The sequence below is a fragment of the Symphalangus syndactylus genome, chromosome 24 (assembly GCF_028878055.3).
Source record: "Symphalangus syndactylus isolate Jambi chromosome 24, NHGRI_mSymSyn1-v2.1_pri, whole genome shotgun sequence".
Lineage (NCBI taxonomy): Eukaryota > Metazoa > Chordata > Mammalia > Primates > Hylobatidae > Symphalangus > Symphalangus syndactylus.
Window position 1 is genome coordinate 8307865 of NC_072446.2, and position 23629 is coordinate 8331493.

General features: G+C 45.1%; 1 protein-coding gene across 13 annotated transcripts; it reads right to left on the reverse strand.

The window, feature by feature from the left end:
• Nucleotides 1–3864: 3864 nt before the first annotated feature.
• On the reverse strand, nucleotides 3865–23587 carry PCMTD2 (protein-L-isoaspartate (D-aspartate) O-methyltransferase domain containing 2). 13 transcript variants are annotated; one of them, XM_063634109.1, is made up of 6 exons: nucleotides 23420–23587; nucleotides 19019–19355; nucleotides 14734–14836; nucleotides 13536–13707; nucleotides 10965–11007; nucleotides 3865–6687 (listed from the first exon to the last, which is right to left on the reverse strand). In XM_063634109.1, exons 2-6 carry the CDS (start codon nucleotides 19323–19325, stop codon nucleotides 6308–6310), a joined length of 1005 nt encoding a protein of 334 aa, XP_063490179.1. In that variant the 5' UTR covers nucleotides 19326–19355; nucleotides 23420–23587; the 3' UTR covers nucleotides 3865–6307. The 13 variants fall into 13 exon arrangements, with proteins under 13 accessions (XP_063490179.1, XP_055121556.1, XP_063490178.1 ...); XM_055265581.2 differs by having other exon boundaries at nucleotides 10965–11088; XM_063634108.1 differs by having other exon boundaries at nucleotides 23369–23560.
• Between the last annotated feature and the right edge of the window lie 42 nt (nucleotides 23588–23629).

The following is a 23629-nucleotide window of genomic DNA, read 5'->3' on the forward strand; positions in this document are numbered from 1 at the left end:
CCGTGATCTGCCTGGGGAACCCTGGAAGGGGCCATGGCGCCTTTGGGGCCAGCAGGAATGTGGAGATCACGGGCAGAGGCAGGGACAAGGTTATAGGTTTGAGTTCCATCCCTAACAATTCATATGTTGAAGTCCTAACACCCAGTACCTACGAGTATGGCCTTATATGGAAATAGGGTCTTCGCAAATGATGAAGTTCAGAAGTCATTAGGGCCATGCTTCATTTATGATGATTGTGTCCTTATCAAAAGGGGAATGTGGACACAGAAACACGCACAGGGAAGAAGCTTTGTAAAGACTGGAGCTTTGCTGTCACAAGCAAAGAAACTACCAGAAGCTGGAGAAAGGCCCTGGAACAGATGCCTCCCTAGGGCAGGTCCTGCCAACACCCTCATTCCAGACTCTGGACTTCAGAACTTCGAGACAACAGATCTCTGTGGGCCAGGAGGGACGGGGTGGGAGTGGCCTCCCTGAAGATGTTCCCTGAGTCTCCACCCCCCTGTACCCAGGGCTGACCCTGAGCCTCCATCCTGCTGTCACTGGAGCCCGGAAAACCCAGGGCTGCGCAAACCCCATGCCTCACACCTCCCCTGGCTCCTCCTCCAGCTACCAACACTTTGAAACAGCCATTATGTCCCTTTAATCTCTAGGAAAGGTGCCTCAGGAAGGCACAGGAAGAGGCACAAGATGGTGCCTCAACTGTGTCCACTGGGCCCAGGCTGGCCCTTTAAGGAGGTGAGGGCAGGCTGTGAGATCACATCCCTCTTCTCAGAGAGGCCAGGGATAAGGCCAGAAAGGGGACGGGGGAAGTGCTGGGGCGGGGGGATGGCGGTGCTGTGGGCAGAGGATGCTGAGGGCAGCGGGCCCTCCCCACAGGTGCCGAGTGGAGTCGGTGAGGAGGAGCCTTCACCCTCCATCTGGACCAGACCTCTAACCATTGCATAGGTACCACTTCTTGGGACGTCCAGTCCCAGCCAAGGGTCAGCTCCAGAGATTTTATTTTCCCCAAAACGGACATGATGCAGCTGGCTAAGTCATGGTTCTAGAACTTTCAGGAGTGACCCTGCTACCTCATAGGAGTGAGCAACACCCCCTGGAGGTTCTCATGTAGCCCGTGCCTCTGGCTGTGACCAGCTACCACCCAAGCACCTCCTCACACTCTCTGGGCCCTGCTGGTCACAGGAAAGGCTACTGGCAGGGGCTGGGATGGCCCAGGCTCTGCGTGTTTCCTGGGATGGCAGAGGGGTGGCCCCCGCCACCTTAGCGGCTCAAGGCACAGTAGTTACTGCTGCTGCCCTCTGAGTCTGGGGGAGCTGGCCAGGTGGGGGATATGGGGCATTAAGACAGCCCTGATCTCTGACACAGAACAACAGGCCTGGGGGCAGGGCTCATGCTCTTCTCCCTCTTGACCATCAGAACCACCACCTAACCACCCAGTGCCCAGCTGCCCAGGGCCCTCCTAGGTCAAACGGGCATTCTGCCCGTGTGGTCTATGACTCCAGCCCTGCTCTAACCACCCAGTGCCCAGCTGCCCAGGGCCCTCCTAGATCAAAGGGGCATCCTGCCCGTGTGGTCTGACTCCAGCCCTGCTCTAACCACCCAGTGCCCAGCTGCCCAGGGCCCTCCTAGGTCAAAGGGGCATCCTGCCCGTGTGGTCTGACTCCAGCCCTGCTCTAACCACCCAGTGCCCAGCTGCCCAGGGCCCTCCTAGGTCAAAGGGGCGTCCTGCCCGTGTGGTCTATGACTCCAGCCCTGCTTTCTGCTATTTCCTCTTTCATGCAGAACCTCAAGTCCTAATTTGGACATTTTGGTTCCAACATAGTGGAGCAATGGGTTATATCTCTGTCTCCAAGAGAAAGAGAAGGGAAAGACATAAGCACAAGGTCCATAGTTGCTCAGAGTCAGGTTGCAAGTGGAGCCCTTGGTGACGGGCATCTGACAGGGAGCTGAGGCACAGCAGGGTTAGGGTTAGGATGAGGTTTGCAAGGAGCTCAAATGGTGGGAGAACATCCTGATGCCCAGCAGCAGCAGGGAACCAGAAGGAAGGCGTTTCTGCAGACGGATCAAGGAGGCTCACTGATTCTCAGAGACCATTACCCTTCACGTGTCCAGGCCCCTGGCTTAAAAAACCAGCTCTCCTCATCCCACTATGAGGTTGGCCAATGACTGTCCCTACTCCAGCCTGGTTTGTAATTACAGACAGGCAAACGTGAGTCTCCAACAGTTAAAAAAGAAAAAAAAAAAAAGAGATACAGCAAGAAATGAAAGATCAACATGATCAAACTGGTAAGTCACCTCTAGAGGAGTAAGTCCCCACATCCCTTCCTCTTTCTGGCCGTTTCCTTCTCTGTTCAAGGAATGGCCAGAATCCACGTTCCCACCTCCGATGAAGCAAAATTTTTAAAAACTCTAATTGGGATCCTCAGAAAAGTCTACGATACTGCATCCACAGAAAGTAACAGTATATGCAGATGTGATGATTAATACTGGGTCAACTTGATTGGCTTGAAGGATGCAAAGTATCAGTCCTGGGTGTGTCTGTGTGGGTGTTGCCAAAGGAGATTAACATTTGAGTCAGTGGACTGGGAGAGGCAGACCCACCCTTAATCTGGGTGGGCACCACCTACTCCGCTGCCAGCTCGACTAGGATAAAAGCAGGCAGAGGAGCACGGAAGGACTGGACTGGCTGAGTCTTCAGGCCTCCATCTTTCTCCCATGCTTTGCTTCCTGCCCTCGAACACAGGACTCCAAGTTCTTCAGCTTTTGGACCCTTGGATTTACACCAGTGGTTTGAAAGGGGGTCTTGCGCCTTCAGTCACAAACTGAAGGCTGCACTGTCGGCTTCCCTACTTTCGAGGTTTTGGGACTCGGACTGGCTTCCTTGCTCCTCAGGTTGCAGATGCCCTACTGTGGGACTTCACCTTGCGATCCTGTGAGTCAATACTCCTTAACAAACTCCCTTTCATATATATATATCTATCCTATTAGTCCTGTCCCTCTAGAGAACCCTGACGAATGCAGCAGGAAGGAAAATTCAGAGATCAGTAAAGAGAGCATGAAATTATCTTAAAATATGTAACTGCCAAAATAAAAAATGGGAAGGCAGAATGTAAAAAATATCCCAACAAACACATACAATAAAAAAGAAAACATAAGCTCTTTGGGAGACTGGTCCCAGAATTTCAATATCTAAATAACATTTGTGCTCTGAACAGACAACTGAGAACGAAAAAAAAATATTGGCCAGGCGCGGTGGCTCACGCCTGTAATCCCAGCACTTTGGGAGGCTGAGGTGGGTGGATCACGAGGTGAGGAGATCGAGACCATCCTTGCTAACATGGTGAAACCCCGTCTCTACTAAAAATACAAAAAATTAGCCGGGCGTGGTGGCGGGCACCTGTAGTCCCAGCTACTTGGGAGGCTGAGGCAGGAGAATGGCGTGAACCCCAGGGGGCGGAGCCTGCAGTGAGCCGAGATTGCGCCACTGCACTCCAGCCTGGGCGACAGCGAGACTCCGTCTCAAAAAAAAGAAAAAAAAAAAAAGAAAAAAAAATATTTTCTGCCCCTTAAAAAGTTGAATGTGGGAAAATTATGCCAAAAACGTTAACCACAATCTTCGAGGCCCTATTCTCTTAGGTACTTGGAGCTAGCCACTTCTCCATTTGTCCATTCCAATTTCACATTTATTAATGAAAAATAATACCTTCTCTACATCTGTTGTGAATGTCACAGAATCAAGCAGTAATACAAATATTTGCTGAAAGTAAACACACGATGTTAATAAAGAAAAAAGGTTGTTTTCTTAAGATTTTGAAAAGAACATATTCAAGAATTGGAATCCCACACAGGATGCAGAAGCAATGCTAAGGATAAAATATCCTGACTACCTTTATTGACATGATTTGTGTTTACCAGCTCATTAAAATCTATGTTTCAAATTCCCTGGATTTTCCCAAGTTCCAGACTGGTAAAAAGTATTTTTACATACACATTTGATTCTTACATTACAAACTTAATATCTATAAACTTGAAATTTGTTTTGCACAAGTCTATGGCTTTACTACTTTTCAAGACAAAAGTCACATATTAAAATACAAACTACTCAAAAGTAAATAGTTGTCAAGAATGTGGTTTACAGGATAGCTCTTACAGACAATACAGACTATATTATGATTTATCTGTTTGCAAACAGAAAGTAGTGTATTATACTGAATTCTGGTATAAGGTGTGCAGGAAACCTTACTTACAATCCTTTATTTTCATAAGGTAAGCACCAAACTACTTCTCACATATATTACCACCATATTTTTTTAAACCAAATTCTGGTTTAAAAATCACACACTGACAACACAGAAATACAAAATGCTAGGAAAAGTCTAGCATATGAGGGGAAAACATGTCTTATGCATTCTAATATAATTTTTTGCAATCTAGCATAAAGGCAAATGCGTTTTTTTTTAAAATGCAGTCCATATACAATTATAGAAAAAAATTAGTCACGCCACCTAATACAACCAATTTCACAGATGCCACTCATTTAATATTATGTCCAAAAATTTCCAAGTGTCTACATATTAAGTTAGAATAATGCCCACAAGGATCTCCAAATTACAAAATATTAGCAAGTAAATGAAAATCACAAATTTCTCTTTGACAGAATGAAGCTTGAGTATGAGTTAAAAGGCAACAACTATGAACTTTCTTTAAAATGACTTAAACTGTCCAATCTAGAACAATACATGTTTCCTAGCTATACATGCAAACTGGGCTGTGTGGTAAAAATGACTCAGTTACTTAAAAAAGCAGAAAAGATCCAAAATCACCAGAGCTCAAGCTAAGCTGGCAAAACCACAGAGACACTGAAGCCCAGCAACTCCCAAGAAGCTGAGCATTAAGATTAAAAATAAACTCTGGATACTGAATCCTACATCAACACTCTGAATTTATGTTTATTGTTAGTAATTTATATTATTCTTTTCTTTGGGTAAAAAAAAAATGTTTTAAAAAGAACCAATTTTTGGAATAAGCAATGTAACTCTGATCATTCTGCTATGTGACTACCAAAAAGGCTGCTGTTCTTTTAGCCCTACCACTTGGTAAGACAGAAAGCTCTCCACACACAAGGCCTAGAGAAGGCTGATATCACAAGTCAGTGTGAGTTACACTGTTCTCATGCAATGGAGCTACTAAAATACATACATTTGCTCTTACAAAAAAATTACAAAACTAACAAATCTCTTTTTCTCCAGAATTATAAAAGATAGAATCTATGAATCAGTACTCTAATGTGATCACAGAAAAATAGCAAACTGAGTCAAAAAGCACAGGCTGTCCATCATAGAGTCCCCAGTGTCTTTCCTTTCTACCTAGAGTCCTCAGTCTATTTGATACTTTCTACCTGCTCCGAGGATGGAGGTGTCATCACCTTAGAAAACCATGATCGGCTTTAAAACTGGGTAAAGAATCATCCCTAGGGTTAGGCAAATGTAAGTTCACTTATTGCTTACACGCAGGAAATAATTTGCTTCCTTTTCCAGGACATTATTTTAAGGATTACTTGACAGTGCTTCTTTTAAAGGTATCAAAAGATGTCATAAAAAAAAAAAAAAAAAACCTCTTTGGAATTCTCCCGGAATTCCAGAAAGATTATCTGGCAATTCATTCCTCCACCCTATCAAAATTTTTCCTTTGAAAAATTACAACTGATAACTCACATAAGATTTAATTAACTTACTTAAATAAGGGAGGGCTTCTCAGTATGTTTCCCCACTGGAAAACTAAGAAATTCAGTGATACTCAGTGCCAGTAACTAAGTGGCACATATCATAAAAATTCAAACTTGGACACAGGTACGTCACACCCAGAAAAGATTTTATACATTTGTAAGCTTGTGCTTTCACACTTTATAAGCAACACAGGCTAGTTTCACTTCAGTTTTCATTTTTAGTAACGTGCATGTCGTATGAGGGACGGTCATCAAACAGTCTCTCTTACACACACTTTAGTGTTTCGTCAGACCGAAAAAGAAACAGCCTTCTCTTTTTCTCTATGAAGATTCTCTCCGCCTTGGGAAAACAATCTTCTATGCAATGAAAGTCTTGTGGAATTATGTAAAGAAATCATACAACTGAATAGAATTTTAGAGGTCAATCAGGAACTAGAAGAAGAAAACCACGGTGTGGATGAGCCCAGCAGTTCCCTTCCCCACAACGTCTGCCTCCAGGTGACCCTTCAACAGCACATAGGCAGCACGAACTTCAGACTCAGCCATCTGCTCTTCCTCATTTCCCCCTTTCAAACAGGAGACTTATTTTTCTCTGTAATAAAGCAAGTAGTATTTCAGGGGATCTGGCAGAGGGAGGTTCAGAACCTTCTGGCGTAGGAAGTTCACCGGGGGGTCTGGCTTTGTTTCAGGCAGGGTCTTCTCTTCTTCTTCCCTCCGTTCCTCTTCCAAGTCTTCACAGCTGTTGTCATCTGAGGGGTTGGAAATCCGACTGGCAAAGACTTCTTTGTCCAAAAAGACAATCGTTTCCATTCGACGGCGGCGAACTCTCCTTCGTTTAAACCTGGGGGTGTTCTTTAGTCCGTTTCCGTTTTTGCTCACAGTTTCCTGATGAATAATCTTTTTAATGGTGCCCCGGATGGCAATGCGAGCCAAGTCCTGGAGGCTGCGAACTGCCACTGGTGCTGCAGCACGAAAGAGTGACACAGTCAAACGCATCTGAGTGACACTACCACAATGCCCACACATCTAAGACCCGTAACATCATCTGAATTAACCGGCAAATTTATGAGTATGTTACAATATGAGAGCATGCTAAGCAAATGTCAATTAGTGCTCTAATTTACAATCATATGGCACTTTTCAAAAGACGTTTTCAAACGCATCAATTCTTAACTTTGAAAGGGAAAGGAAGCAATATTGCTTGGCTATATTAATCAGTGGTGGAATCAACACCTGGGTCAGTTTGTCTTCCTGACAGCCTAGTTTCATTATTCTATTATTTGCTGTGTTCGTGTGTATATTAATACCCACCTACTAGTAATAGAGTGAATATGCCTCCAACATTCTTTTTTTTGGAGACAGAGTCTTACTCTGTCACCCAGGCTGGGGTGCAAGGGTGTGATCTCGACTTACTGCAACCTCCGTCTCCTGGGTTCAAGTGATCCTCCCGCCTCAACCTCCCCAGTAGCTGGGATTACAGGCATGCACCACCATGCCCAGCTAATTTTTGTATTTTTAGTAGAGACGGGGTTTCAATCATGTTGGCCACGATGGTCTGAAACTCCTGACATCAAGTGATCCGCCCACCTCAGCCTCCCAAAGTGCTGGGATTACAGGCATGAGCCACTGTGTCCGGCCTATTATTCTTTTATCTATTAATATTTTCATAGTTATTTACACATTGAATATTTGTTCCATTTTTACTGAAGTAGGGAAATGCAAATCCAAACATTTTTCAGAAAAAAACAAAAACTCCAAAGCACACCAAGGAGAAAGAACATTTGACAATTAAAGCTCACGATTTCATGCAGGCAATATTTCTCAAAGGGAAAATTACATTAAACTGAAAATCAGCATCACTTTTCCCCTCCACTACTCAACTTCTCCAAAGAATAAGTCTGCACTGTAGGGAGAGCTCTTGTGTTGTGCACATTTATCACCAAAGTCAGAAAGGCCTGCACAGAGTCTCGGCAATCTCCACTGTTCTTTGGAAACCCTCAAACAGGCTTGTGTCCCAGGCCCTTGGTAGTCAGTAGCACCTTCTCCCTTCAACCTTTCCTGCTTTTCTGACTCCACGGACAACAGGTCCCTTCTCCTTTCTCCAGGACAGGCTCCGGCACTTCCTTTGTCTTCAGTCCTTTCTCTTCACTCAACACCACGATCGTGCCTCTTGCCCCATCTGTGACCCGGCTCCCTCCTCAAGTACAGCCATCCTTCCTTCCTTCATCATCTCACATCTAGAAAGATTACTTCCAGAGCCACTGGGATCTGGCTGTTGCCCCAAGAGGCTGAAACAACTCCTTCCGAGGCCCTCAGGGTCCCGGCCTTCAGCTCTGGCCTCTCCAGATCTCCAAGGAGTCTGCTTGGGATAAGCAACGTGGCTCACTGCTCCCCTGGCCCAAGGCACAGCCGCTCCTCTGACCTCCGCAGCTCTTTTCTCTTGCAGGCTCTTCCTCTTCCATCCAGCCCAGTGCTGCTCCCTAAGGTTCCAATTCCCACCATTTCCCCATCTCGGTATGACTGCTAGTCCTTGGTTTCACATCCATTCTGTGGCTTTAAAGAACAGAGGCCAGCCAACAGCTCCCAAGGTTCTAATCCAGTTCGGACCAGAATCCTGAGCCTCACACAGACCCAGGTCTACGACAGACAATGAACACCTCACATGCCCTTCCTCAGAAGGACTGTATCATTGTATGTCTCACTGAATCTTCTCCACTGTGGAAGCCAGTGTCTTAGTTTTTATCTCTATCTCTCGCCTAGAAAATTTCAACAGGTTTCCACTGGTTCCTGCTTCCAATGTGTCCTGTGTCCATTCAATCTGAAAGCTAACCCGTCCATGCCACACCACACATATCTACACTCACACGATCCCATACCGTGCACTTCTGTACTCACATGACCCCACACCGTGCACGCCCACACTCACCCCACACTGTGCACTCACACGACCCCACACCGTGCACGCCCACACTCACCCCACACTGTGCACTCACATGACCCCACACCGTGCACACCCGAACTCACGACCCCACACCGTGCACGCCCGAACTCACACGACCCCATACCATGCACTCACACAACCCCACACTGTGCACATCTGCACTCACATGACCCCACATCACGCGTGCCCACACTCACACGATCCCACACCATGCACGCCCTCACGACCCCACACCGTGCGCTCACACGACCCCACACCGCGCACGCCCGAACTCACATGACCCCACATCACGCGTACCCACTCACATGACCCCACACCATGCACGCTCGCACTCACAGGACCCCACACCGTGCAGGCCCGCACTCACACGACCCCACACTGTACACGCCTGCACTCACACCGCACACCATGCACGCCCGCACTCACACGACCCCACACGCACGCCCACACACAACCCATCATGCACGCCTGCACTCACACAACCCCACACCGCACACCACGCGTACCCACACATGACCCCACACCACGCACACCCACACACACATTACCCCACACTGCAAATGTCCACACATGACCCCACAGTGCACACGTCCGCACTCTCACGACCCCACACCACACACGTCTACACTCACTTTGACCCCATATCGTGCAGGTCTAAACGTACACACCCCACACCACGTATCTACACTCACATGATCCCATATCACGTATGTCTATACTCAAAGAGTTTGCTACTCCACTGTCTTCGCAAACATGACTTTACTAGTCTAGGAAACTGGCCCAGGAAAAGAAAAGTTGCAAATAACTCAATGGGTCACTTCAGAAACTCTAAAAGCATCACACTAATGTTGATCATCTAACACTCTTCAAAGCCATCTCCTCAAAACAAGCATCCAAACTGCCCACCACATTGTCATGATTCTTAATCAGCCAGATGAAGCCCTCACAGGGAACGGCTCATTTCAACCAGACCCTCAAAAAGCCTCATAAATACCCCAAAGATGCCCCTGCCTTCCCAAACTCTGCTAAGGCTCTGGAAGCTGGTGCCCTCCCTGCCAAGGGCGGCAGTTACTTAAAAGGTTATTCTGGTGAGACTTTCAGAGCACGCATTTGACAGATTCACCCTCCACCCGACCACCAGGCTTATCCAGGATGCACAGGCACTGTATCTTTTACTTAAAGCATCTGATAGCTCTCCCCAGCCTACATGATAAACCCAATTCTAACCTACATACCAGTAGTTTCTCCCACCAGTCCCAACTCTGACTACATGGGGAACACGCATTTTGATTTCTGCCCTCCCACTGCTGGCACTTTTCTCCCCTTTCTTCTCTCTTTAGGGAATTCCTTTTTGCCCTTGAAGGCCAAGCACAGACATCATACTCTGCCAAACCTTCCCTAATTACTCGAACCGTTTTGCATGTCCTATTGTTGCTCATTATCAAATTTCAAGAACCGTGTCTATTTCTTAGAACCTGTATTTAGTAGAGACCAAAGCAAAGTGTAATCATTTAATAGATGATTCCTAAGAAATCAAAAAACCTTTCTGGAAGAGATCTGCCAAAATGTATTGTCTCTGGGTGGTGGGACTACGTAAAACTTTTCCCTTCCTATTATTTTTTGCATTTTCCAAATTTTCTACATGATCAGAGAGCATCCTGATAGTTTTATTTTAAATAAAATCAATTGGAACTCTCATTTCTGTGTGAGCCGTTTAAATTTTAAAACATTAGAAGGTTTTGCCGTCATGCTGGCCCTGGTATTAGTTCCTTGCTCAGTTTGCATCCTGAAATAGTGAAACACAAAGGCTCGGCTGTGTAAGCTTCCACGGAAAGTCTCCTATCCACACCCCAGCAGATTAGCGGGAATGTGTTCTCTGCCCTTGTCTACCCATGAGGCAGCAGGCGCTTGGCGCCCTGGGGAGCAGAAGCCCCGTGACTCTGTAGGAGCCCTCTGGCTGATGGCTCTCTCTGTAAGCCCCTCCCAGTGGAGGTGGCAAATAGGCTAAGTCTCCCACATGGCAAAACGAGCTCCCTTTTATGTGCGTCCTCGGCTTTCAATGGCGTGACCAGCAACAGCTCTTTGTAGATTTAAAAGACGGCTAAAATAACCTGAAATAGGTTAAAAATAGATTATAATTTTTTTAATGCCTGAAATTGCTTGTAGAATTTTACAGTTTCAGCATGGGAGTGGTGCTTTTTAATATCAAAAGGTTCTTTGTAAATTTTGTTTCCTTTTAAAATCTAACCAGACGAAAAAGATCTAAAAGATACCATAAGTAAAGATTGGTATACTTACGTAACTGGACAAGTCTTGATTTTCCTGACTCTGAATGGCAGGGCTGGATCAGAGGAGCAAAAGAAACAGCAAGAATCTTTTTGGTTTCCCAAGCTGAAGGACCTGTGCGTGTTATCTTAGTCAACTATCCCAGAGACAAAATGAGAATATTCAAAAGAATTGGCTACTAAATAGCTCATATTTAATCATTCCTATACATACTATAAAAATACATATATATGCTTACAATAAAATGAAATATCTTGACATACGGACCCCTAATGTGATGTGCCATGAAGTACATCTATCTTATGAATATTCCTGCAAAAATGCTTAACCTGAATATATTCAGGCCCTAGGCCTAACTTCTGTTTACAGAAATTATATATTACAGAGAAACTACTTATAGGATAGCAAGAGGAGACAACCACATAGACGATGTGGGGATTCGTACAAGACATGCTCCAGCACTCTCCAAAGAAGTCAATATTGAGGGTGAAAAGGGGGTCTGCTCTAAAGTAAAAAGTAATTACAGAGACGTTAACAACCAACTGAATCCTGACCTGTTGTTATTGGGAGGGTGGCTAAGTCCTGATAGGCACTGTAGTAACAGATCCTGTTACAGAATCCCTGTTACTTTTTTAAATGCAAACTTGTCATCTTGGATGCCTGGGCAATTATCCTCATGCTTTGGAGACAAATACTGAAGTGTTTAAATGAGCCTTGCCCTGATATCACCCCCACGAAAGCACCAGAATCTGGTGGCTTAACACACTCCAGTGTAGGTCATCAAAACATTTCTTTTGAATTAAAGTATTAGGAGCACCAGAGACCACAATTAGACATGACCTCTGTGCGCCCTGTGTGGCTGGGTCAGTCTCCAAGTAGCCTACACAGGTCACAAAACTATTTTTGGTCAGTTCTTTCATGCTATGATTATATGCTGGCCTTTTCTAAAAATATCTAAGTCAGTAAATCCTCTAAAAACTAAGATTCTATGTCATGAATCTTATAACTAAAAGGATTAAGTAGCCATGTAACTAAGTAAATATCAACAAACATTCTTGTATACCAGCAAGTTATTTTTATACATTTAAACATTTTTAAAATAATTTCTAGTTATAATGAAGAACAAGCATTTCAATATAATCAATAAATGATGTATAAAACCTTAAATAAAACTATATAAACCCCTATTTCATATTCTAGATAAGCAGATGAAACATTGTAAAGATGTCCACAATCCCCAAGCTATCAAGATGATACAATTCCAATAAAAAATCCAACGCATTTTGTATAGCAACAAAGATCTGTAATATCACTTGTATAGGCAAAGACATTTAAAACAATATTCCACCAGGTGTGATGGCTCATGCCAACAACTCTGGAGGCTGAGGTGAGGCGATTGCTTGAGGCCAGGAGTTCGTGATCAGCCTGGGCAACACAGTGAGAGCCCGTCACTAAAAAAATAAAATTAGGCCGGGCGCGGTGGCTCACACCTGTAATCAGAGCACTTTGGGAGGCCGAGGTGGGCGGATCATGAGGTCAGGAGCTCTGAGACCAGCCTGACCAACATGGTGAAACCCTGTCTCTACTAAAAATACAAAAATTAGCTGGGTGTGGTGGCGCACACCTGTAATCCCAGCTACTCAGGAGGCTGAGGCAGGACAATCGCTTGAACCCAGGAGGCGGAGGTTGCACTAAGCTGAGATCGCACCACTGCACTCCAGCCTGGGCGACAGAGTGAGACTCCGTCTCTAAATAAATAAATAAATAAATATTTTTAAAAAATTTAGCTGGGCATGGCAGCACGTGCCTATAGTGCCAGCTACTTGGGATGCTGAGACGGAAGGGTCACTTGAGCCCAGGAGTTTGAAGTTACAGTGAGCTATTATCATGCCACTGTACTCCAGCCTGGATGACAGAGCAAGATCTCATCTCCAAATTTTTATTAAAACAATTAAAACCTCCTAATTTTTGTTATTTGTGTTTTCCTAGTTCTTTGTGACTGGGAGACATTCTTCTTGGTGACCAATTCCTGATTAATCTGTTCATTTACTATAAACTATTTTTCCCAGTGAAATACAGTAACACAGACAAACATGCATGACCAAACAGCAAACTTGGACAAGACTCTCACTAAGCAAAGGATTTCTGTAAAATGCATAACATCAAGGCATATAACAATTAGACTAATGACGAGAATACAATTACTCTGATAATTTTATATATAATTCTAACAACAGAACAATTACAATAGATTAACAATTAGAATTAAAACTCAGAACAGCTGGGGGCAAGGAGAGGGGGAAGGAAGAGGGAGGTGAGGAGGAAGGGACAGAAGAAGGAAAAAGAGAGAGAAGGAAGGTGGAGAAAAGGGTTTCACGTGCAGGCTCTGAAGCACCCACCTGAGTCAGGTTCTGGCCCCACCTAGGGCATGTGCATGACCCGGCATCTCCCTCACCTGTCCCTGCCTCTGTTTCCTCATTTGTGAAATGCAGGAAATTGTTAAAAGAGTAAGTATCCATAAACTGCCCAGAACAGACCTTGGCACGCAGTGTGCAAAAATGTCAGTTATGAAGGGAATCTGACCTTCTCTTCCAATGGCATGACAAGGATCCCTCCCACTTTGAGAAGATTCTTCATGTACTCTTCATGTTCTTTCTGCACACCAGCCCCACAGTATACACGATCATACTGAGAACAATCCGGAGAAATCTCCAGGCAATTCCCAGTAACAAAGGAGGGTTCACAGAAGTCAAACCTGGAAGTAAAAAATGCTTCCTGCAACTGAAAGTATCACATTGCAGCAAGTCTATGCGTAAATCTACGCTAACCACAGGTTAAAATCCCACGGCAACGTGACACAGTTTACAGAGCGACGTGCTGGAAGAATTACAAATGTCCAAGAATTACTTCCAAAAAGAATTACACTATATAACTAGAACTCTAGAAATGCCAAACAAAATAGTATGAAAGTGAATATCAAAAGTTTTATCCAAATTTCACACAATCTCCAATCGCTGTTGTCTCTGTCATCTTCTTATCATCTTATGTAAGATCTATTAGTACTACACAATAAGTGAGATGTGGGGATGGTGAAACTGCACTTGGTGTTTCTAAAAAGTTTAATCCCTAAAATAAGAACTTTAATGCCTTCTTTTAAAATGGCAAAAGCTTGCTTTATATACACTGTTTAGAGACAAATGCAACAATTTTATTTGAGGAAAAATTAGGTGGTAAACAGTTGTCTTACATAGGAAGCATGAATATTGATCAAACGAACACCTTATGTATGTGTAACAGTTTGAAATACCCTAAAACCCTCAAAATACACAACCTTTTTTAGAAATTACAACAGGCAGCCAGGCGCAGTGGCTCACGCTTGTAATCCCAGCACTTTGGGAGGCCGAGGCGGGTGGATCACGAGGTCAGGAGATCGAGACCAGGTGAAACCCCGTCTCTACTAAAAATACAAAAAATTAGCCGGGCGTGGTGGCGGGCGCCTGTAGTCCCAGCTACTCGGAGAGGCGGAGGCAGGAGAATGACGTGATCCCGGGAGGCGGAGCTTGCAGTGAGCCAAGATTGCGCCACTGCACTCCAGCCTGGGCGACAGAGCAAGACTCCGTCTCAGAAAAAAAGAAATTACAACAGGCACATAGAATCATCCTACCACAGTTTAATTACGTTTGCTACCACATGAACACTAATCAGCTGATTTCTATCTGATCAAAACTTTGTAAAATTATAATTCACATGATCTGAGCCAATGGATAGTATTTCATCTTACTTGTCAAAACTATCACTTGTTCTGATGAAGAAGTCCAGTTTCTGCTTTGCATACTCTATCACATCTGAGTGAAGTTCCACCCCATGGTTCACACCAAAAGGACCTAAAAGGTTTAAGAATAAGAAAACATGTAGAACCAGAGCAAGAACTCCTGCTCATTTGTTCACTTCTACCAACTGTAACACATCGGATTTAACGTGCAACTACAGACATTCAGAAAGTTTTGAAGTCTCATCACATTATCACGGCTCACCACATCATAAATACTTGTGGCCTGGGCTTCTCTGCTCTCAAACTTTTAAAGAATCATTTGAAAATGGAAACAAACCAAGTGTTCAAGTCTTACTAATGAACTAAAGAAGAAACATGTGTTTTCAAGTGGAACTGACACACGCCTCACCTGTTTGTCCAGAGGTAACATTTAAGACGATTCTGTTTTCCCTGAAAAGTTCCCCAAAACACTCAGATGTGTGCATTATAATATTCACAAAACAGCGTTCAATCATCATCATTAAGATAAAACTATGCTTCCAAGTCACAATGAAACTTTTTTTATATCAAAGGATATTTATCAGTAATTTGAAATAAAACTGAGAAATGTTACAAGTCCACTTAACGATGAAAGTGCTCCCCCCATATAAAACTGCCCCTACGTTAACTGAGAACAAAGTATTGACACTCAACTTAGATGAGTCTCTGTTGTGGGAATCCACTTACACGAAGGTAAAAATTGGGCAAAATTCATCTGTGCCGACGAAGGCAAAACAGTCATCACCTTTCTGGAACATGCAACACTGGTGAGCTTTCTAGAAGGAGGAGGGGGCACGGGAGCCTTTTGGGGTGCTGATTCAACTCTGCATCTTGCTGTGGGTGGAGTTTATATGGCGGTGGATGCATATGTAAAAGTCCACCAGAATTCACACTTCGTACTTGTTCATTTACTATGGGTAAGTTACAGGTCAACTTTTTAAATCTACATGTAAAAATCACAGGGCATGTAGGACTTTACTTGGTAGGCAGATATACTACAGTGATCATGTAGCACTGGACTCTACAATCTAACAGAAATGCTGAGAAATGGGCAACTTTCTGTGCATCCCACACCTTTGCACCATGTGGGCCCTCCTAGTACAACAGCCACCAGCCCAGGCCAAGGCTTCCCTGCTCCCCATTTGGACAACTGTACCTGCTGCTCTTTTCTCTCAACATATTTCATACACAGAGCTGCAGCTAAAACATTACCTCGTCAAAATACGCCCTACCTGAGAGTTCCACTTTTCACTATCTACAACATCAAATCCTGAATTACTCTGAACGTCAAGACCTTCTGACAACTCCCTGACTTCAATTCCCGACTCTGCCACTGTGCCAGAGACCAAAAATAGCTGCTTGATTTTTCCCACTCATTCTATTTTCACTGACCCCTCACCTTCACTATCAAACACTTACTAAGCAGTTAATTCTAATAACAGATATGAGATATGGTTCCTATTCCCAAGAAGCTTAACACCAAACAGTAGTAACACAAACACCTTGACCCACCTGCTTAATAAAAAGATGACTAGCAGGGAAGGAGGACACAGGGTGGCCGGGGGGTGTCAGGAACACGGCACCTGGGACTCAGCACTGGAACACGGCATGAAGCCACAGCAGCAAGGCCCCCCTGGCAGAGCCACTCCTAGGTCTGCCCTGCTTCCTAATCACACGGCACTTTTCGGGTAGGTGACTTAGGAGTCACCATCTCTTAGTAGCTACTGTATTCTACCCTGGTTGATGACAAACAAAGGTTAAGGACAGCCCTGAGCAAAGGGGAGGGGAGCCCACAGAGCAAGCACAGGAACATGGCTGACCCAGGATGCAGCTCAGACCCCGTGAAAGGCAGTGGGGGCTCACAGTAAAGAACTCTATCAGATGAGAGACCCACATTCACAGGCACTGGGAAGCCAATGAGGTTTCACTCTGGAGTGCTCTGCACAAAGTGCTGTTAAGGTTGAATAAGCTGCAGCATCTGGAGACACAGCCAAGACACGCATCCATGACAGCAAACCCTGAAGTCACTTCCTTCAACCGCATCAAAGCAGCATGTTACATCCATTACAGCAGAAAACAGGCCTTTCCTTCCTTCAGACCTCTCTCCTCCCAAAATCCAATGAAATTCCCAGTAAACAGGGGATTCAGGAAAGAGAAGCAACCATATCGAGTTGGGAGGCCTTTCCTTACAACTGCGAGGGGTTGTCAAGTACAGCAAAGCCATTTCAGGCTTACTTTTTTTTTTTTCCTTTTTGAGATGGAGACTGGCTCTGTTAGCCAGACTGGAGTGCAGTGGCACCATCTCTGCTCACTGTAACCTTCGCCTCCCAGGTTCAAGTGATTCTCCAGCCTCAGCCTCCTGAGTAGCTGGGATTATAGGTGCGCACCACCACACCCGGCTAATTTTTTATACTTTTGGTAGAGACAGGGTTTCACCATGTTGGCCAGGCTGGTCTTGAACTCCAGACCTCAGGCCATCTACCTGACTCGGCCTCCCAAAGTGCCGAGATTACAGGCGTGAGCCACCGCACCCGGCCATTTCAGGCTTACTTTAAGTCATCTTTTCCTAAGCATTTTGGCTCTTTTCTATAGAATTTCTAATCTAGCCAGCTTGATCACCTATTTCTCCCCAAGGTTCTACCTTAGCTATAGCTCCTATTTTTCAGCTACGTTGGAGGAAATCACAATATTCCCAAATTCAAAAATGATAAATAATCTGGGCACTGTGTTCTCTTCTCAAAGCACGGGGATCACAACAGTCTCAATCGAAGAGAAGTTAAGGTCAAAAAGCATTATAAAAATCTACACATTTTTACACCTAAAGGTAGCAATCTATAGCCTAAAGCCAAAATAATTGGTCTCAAAACTTCAGCAAATTCCAACTTACACGGACTTAGAAAAAAAAACAAAATTATCATTCCATATCCACAAAAATCAATTACAGACGGGGTCTCACTCTGTCACCTAGGCTGGAGTGCAGTGGCGCAATCACAGCTCACTGCAGTCTTGAAGCGATCAAGCGATCCTCCGACCTCAGCCTCCCAAAGGGCTGGGATTACAGGAACGAACCACCAACCCAAGCCACATTCCTGATGTTCCTTTCACAACCACATGCAGCCCATCCGTAAATCCTGTCAGTTCTAACAGGATTTAGAAAAATACAGACTCCAGCTTCTCTGCACTGGTTTCATCCCGTCTTCTCAGCCAGCTTGCCTCAGCAGCCGCGCCCCTGCTTCCTGCTTAGAGCAAGGTTTTACGGTACAGATCAGCTCCTATCACCCCTCCAGCAAAGCCTTTCCACCTTACTGAGTTAAAAACAGATGCCTTCCCTGCCCCCCACAGCATTTTGCACCAAGTGATGTTCTTCCTTAGTTATCTGCTATTATTAAAAACAGCCATATTCCCATGTGCAGTCTCACAACTCACTTGTTTGGGAAAATAGGATAAATAGCTTCAAATAAGATAACCTGTGAAATCCCTTCCATCCCTGAAACTAATTTTAAAATCTACAGGTATTACTCTTAGTATTAAAACAAAAAAGTAGGCCAGGCATGGCAGCTCATGCCTGTAATCCCAGCGCTTTGGGAGGCTGAGGCAGGTGGAGAGCTGGCGCCCAGGAGTTTGAGACCAGCCTGGGAAACATGAAGAGACCCCGTGTGTAAATATAATTTTAAAATTAGCCAAGCGTGGTGGTGCATGCCTGTGGCCCTAGGTCCTCAGGAGGATTGCTAGAGCCCAGGAAGTCAAGGCTGCAGTGGGCCTGGTTCGTGTCATGGCACTCCAGCCTAGGCGATGGAGCACGACTCTGTCAAGAAAGAAAACCAACAAAACAAAAACCGCTTAGAAGTACTCCGAAAGGACTTTAAAGTTAATTACCATCAATTTAGAGAAAGAGTGACAAGGAAGACTGAGTGATAAAATTAAATCAAGAAATGATAGTGGGGTCAAGATTTACACAACTGTCTTTGTCCTCCGCTGTCCAGAGGGCAGGTGCACAGCACAGGCTGTGGCAGTACAGGAAGATGGGACAGAGAACAGGAGAGGTCCCTCTGGAGAATCTGGGGCACATGAGATGCATGCAGGCCTTCCTCCTTCATCGCTCTATCCACCACCCAGTGATGTGTCAACGTCAGATAACTACTGGGAAGGCTGTGGTCTCGACCCAGGCAGGCCATTAGCAGACTATATTTTCTGTCAAAGGAGATGCCTCCTTCCCTGAGACAGATGAGTTTTCAGACTCTCCTTCCACACTTACCTAGAATGAGGCCCACCATGGAGCTGAGATACCCAGTGCCACTGCCCAGGTTCAGAAATGAGAGTCCAGGCTGCAGATCCAGAGCTTCCATCACCTCCGAGTAGATGCACGGGGCTGAGAGGTGAATGTTTCCATGCTTCCATGCCAAGTCTTTATATGCATTTTCTTTAAATTCTTCGAGGTAATAGTCTGCGCGATCGATGGCTCTGAAAGCCTGCTCTACCAGCTCCGTGCGGATATACTGCGCCTCTTTCAGGTTATCTATCAGCTCGTCATTGTCTTCGCCAGCACTCACGGCACCGCCCATGTTCAAGATCACACTTAGGCAATACTACAACTAAAAATTTTTACAAAGAGTGGTTTACGTTAAAGGTAAGAGCAGAACAATCAAAGTTCTAAACAGATACCAATTTGAAATTCTGAATTCTGAAAATAATAATCTTTTGTCAACACCCACCTCATCCCCTGCCCCACCCAGAGATGCCAGATTTAGAAGAGAAAAAAATCCCAATTCAATTGGAAATTAAGGTAAACAACAATACTAAAAATTATTTGATGTTTATTTGAAATTCAAATTTAGGCCGGGTGCGGTGGCTCATGACTGTAATCCCAGCACTTTGGGAGGCCGAGGCGGGTGGATCACCTGAGGTCAGGAGTTCCAGAACAGCCCGGCCCACATGGTGAAACCCCATCACTACTGAAAATACATAAATTAGCCAGGCATGCTGGTGGATGCCTGTAATCCCAGCTACTCATGAGGCTGAGGGAGGAAAATCGCTTGAACCCGGGAGGCAGAGGTTGCAGTGAGCAGAACTCGTGCCACTGCACTCCAGCTTGGGGAACACAGCAAGACTCTTGTCTCAAAAAAAAAAAAAAGAAAAGAAAAGAAAAAAGAAAAAAAATTTAGGTGGTGTCCTATATTACATCTGGGAATTCTATATCCCCAACAGACACAAAAGTACCCACCCAAGTCAAGCAATCCATTTGACCTGTTGATTTGGATATTTTAATGTTCAAATTTTAGACAAAAACAGCAAGAAAACACTCTTCGCAAACTGAACGTATTGTGACAAATACCTTCTTCTAACAAATGCAAAATCAGCTTCCTGGCTAAAGTTTAAGTGTAGGAGGGGCTGCTACCAGAACTTCCTACAGCCTCTTCTCAATTGCATGATACGCAGCTTTCCCAGATCTTTAAAAATAACAACTACTTTGTCTTACCTTCTCCCAAGCTGCCTTCAAGAAGAAAAAGCGCAGCATGTGTCACCTCTGAGCCTAACTATTAAAATACAGCATAGCTTCATCTAATTCACAAGAAAACACTTTTTCATGTGGAGAAGTCTTACCCTTCTTAAACCTACAAAAATATCCTTTCCAATTTTATACTTACCGCATGTAACTTTTTCAAAGTAACTGCTTTAACTTCACATAAAATGGTAATGCTTTACAAAACACCAGATACAAATTGTCACGGAAAAAGACCACCAGACCTCATGAAGACATTTTCTGAAATGAACACAACCTTTTTAACAACCTGTTATAATCATGAGTAAGTTTATACTTGCTTTCCTCTTCACATTCCTCTGGATTTCTAACAGCAGAATGAGGATCGTAAAGAAATACTGTGGGGTGGCAAGGGGCCGGGGGCGAATTTCATACACACCCACGTACACAACTGGAGACAGTGGTGGGAGGTTTTCCCAGGAATGAAAATAATCACATAGTTTCTTACAAGTGAACAAAAAGTGTGAAGGGTTCAGCTTAACACAAATTCTCTTCTATTTTTAGGGTGCAATACTCAATCTTCACACTCAAGATTTTAGAGCTGAATATTAGGTTTGCAAATCAACAGGATGGTCCAGTCATTAAATTTTCACACCCTTTTTGAATTTTTTGAATTATTTCGGAGCCCTTGTTAGATTATGGTCCATAGCCAGCTGACTTAGATGGAATTAAGTCCTAATGAGGTCAACTTTAATCCTGGATAAGCCACTTAGTTCTGAGGCTGCACCCTAGCCTAGCACAGTCATGTTAAAATTTGGGTCAGTGGTTAAAAGCGGAATCATGTGTTTGGATGCTTAAGGGTCTATTTAGGAAAAGAGCTGGAAATCGCATACCCTCCTCAGTCAAAGCCACTTCTTCACCCGGAAGCCTGTATACAATGTTCCAACATTCTGTCTCAAAGCCACATCTTTAGAAGGTAACCTCAAACTGTATGTTGGATAGGTTTCATTTTCCACTAACTATCACTTATTTTGAACTCTGCCTTAATGTGAAAGTTCAGACAGCTTTTTAGTAAAAACAAGCACCTTTTTCCAGGTACCACCTGCCAGTCCTGGCCTCATTACACTTCACAACATTAAGAAGCAAATTGGAGCTGGCCGGTTAATTTGTTCATCATCGCATAGCCAGTTTGTGAGGAAGGGGGCTGCATTCAAACCCAGGACTGTATGGCAAAAGGCCTGTGTTTTTAATACCACACCAGTGCAGCTTTTAAAAATACTCAAGACAGCAACGTTCTTTACCACACAACACACTGGTAATCTTTGGACGAGGGGGTAACCCCATCTATACCTATTGCCATTGGTAGGATCCATGTGAATAGTTGTGGGGTCTGATATTTATTACCATCTTTGTCTGGCAATCTAACACTCCCTCACACTGGAAACCATCGATGTGATCAGTCATGATGTCACCAAAAACACCGACAACTAAGCTCTTCACCAAACCAAACCCTATCACTTTCACCTGGATTCTACAATCCAGTCAAATCCAATTTTTCAAAGTAGAAGTGAAGAATCATTTTTAGAATGCTGCACTCGATACTGTGCACATTGTCTGCTGTAATTAATCCTTAATATAATTCACTACTCTGTGGTAACTAGCAACAGTCCATGACAACCTGGCTGCTCCTTACAATGCCAACTGCCAGGGAACATGAAGAACACTTGCTGAGTGGCGACAGGCATGGGAAGGTCTCAGAACTGACACCTGAGGAGGCTGTGATTGTGGCTGTATCAACACAAGCATGAAGCTATGGTAATGGGGTTTTGGGAGGCTACATACGGAAGATCACATTCCAACCTGGATGTCACTTCTTAACGGTAATATGGACAAAGTAATTCATTGTGGAAGATGAGTGGGGAAAAGGACCCAAAGCCACATCTCCTTTGGGCAGAATGATCAAACAAACACACAAACAGATTTCTCCCCTTGAAAACCAGAACTCTGACAAGGAATGCAAAGGGACTTTTTTCAAATACAGATGGTCTCCGACTTCGGATGGTTCGACTTCAGGGTTAACGATGTGTTTACTGGATGCGACCCCACCGTAAGTCGAGGAGCACCTGTACTTGAAAAGTTGTCACATGTACACTATTAACGGCCTAACAAAAGCCAGACCAGTGGTACATGTTGGAGACAATGCCTACTAAATACACAGAGAAGCTTTCTAACAAATGAAGTTGCAGTGAATGAAAGGAGCTCTTGATAAGCCCAGCCAAGTTTCACTGGAGGTACGAGCTGGGGTGGGGCAGGGAGAAAGGCCCTGGATCGGTCACCTCTGAGGTCTCCTCTCATCACCTGAGTGGAGGGCTCTATTTCCCCCAAGCATGGCCACAACAATTTCTGAGTTGCTTATAGGCACCTCAACTTCACTCATTCTTGAATGACACTCTATCAAACGCCCAGATCGGAGCTGTTTAGCCATTCCCTTGAGAAGAAAAATTAAACTATTCTAGTCACACGAGTCAAGAGGGGGTGGATAAAGAGAGCGTGGATATCTAGATGACTTATTTGAGGTGCAACGCTGGAGCAAACATTCATTTAGGAGACACATCCCTCTCACAAAAACAAAACAAAGGCACGAAGCTCAGGCAAGTTCTCCTTCCTCCAACTAACAAAGATCTCTTTCCATGCGTGAACTGAAGTCCCAGTGCTCTGCTCCAATTCTTACTATCTCCAAGGCACGGTGCGGGGGCGGGGGGGGGGGGGCGGCGCAACTATTTTTTAAAAAATCCTGTCATCTTCTGAAAGGGTCCAAGGCAGACTTTGTTCTAAACCTTAGCTCTTGGCTTGCCTTGGAATTGCAAACGTTTCCCACTTGGGAAATCAAGGACAAGCTGCAGGTCTGGACTAACCAGACCCAAGAGTGTGAGTGAGCAACGGGCACCGGGAGAGACCGACGGGAAACCGCGAGCGCTCGGAGAGAGAAACGCGGGGCGCCCTGGAGGCCGCTGGGGGGAGGTGAGGGTGCCCGAGGTGGGGAGGGGCGAGGCCCCCAGAGGAGCGCCCCGGGCGCAGGGGTGCCGGGGGTGGGGGAGGAGGAGGGAAGGGGCCGAGGGGACACACCACCCGCTCGCCGCAGGCCGGGCCGAGGGGCGGCGGCGGCGGCGGCTCTACCTCCAGGCTCGGCCGGCCGACGGGTTCGGACCGCCTGGGCTGCGACCTGCAGCTCCTCGGGCGCGTCCCTCGTGTGTCCGCGGCCGAGCAGCGCCGCTCCGACCTCGGCCGCCGTAAACATCCGCCGCCGCCGCCGCCGCCTCTGCGCCTGCGCACAACGGCCTGATTGCGCATGCGCTGCGGGCCTGGCACTTAAAGGGGTGATGGCGG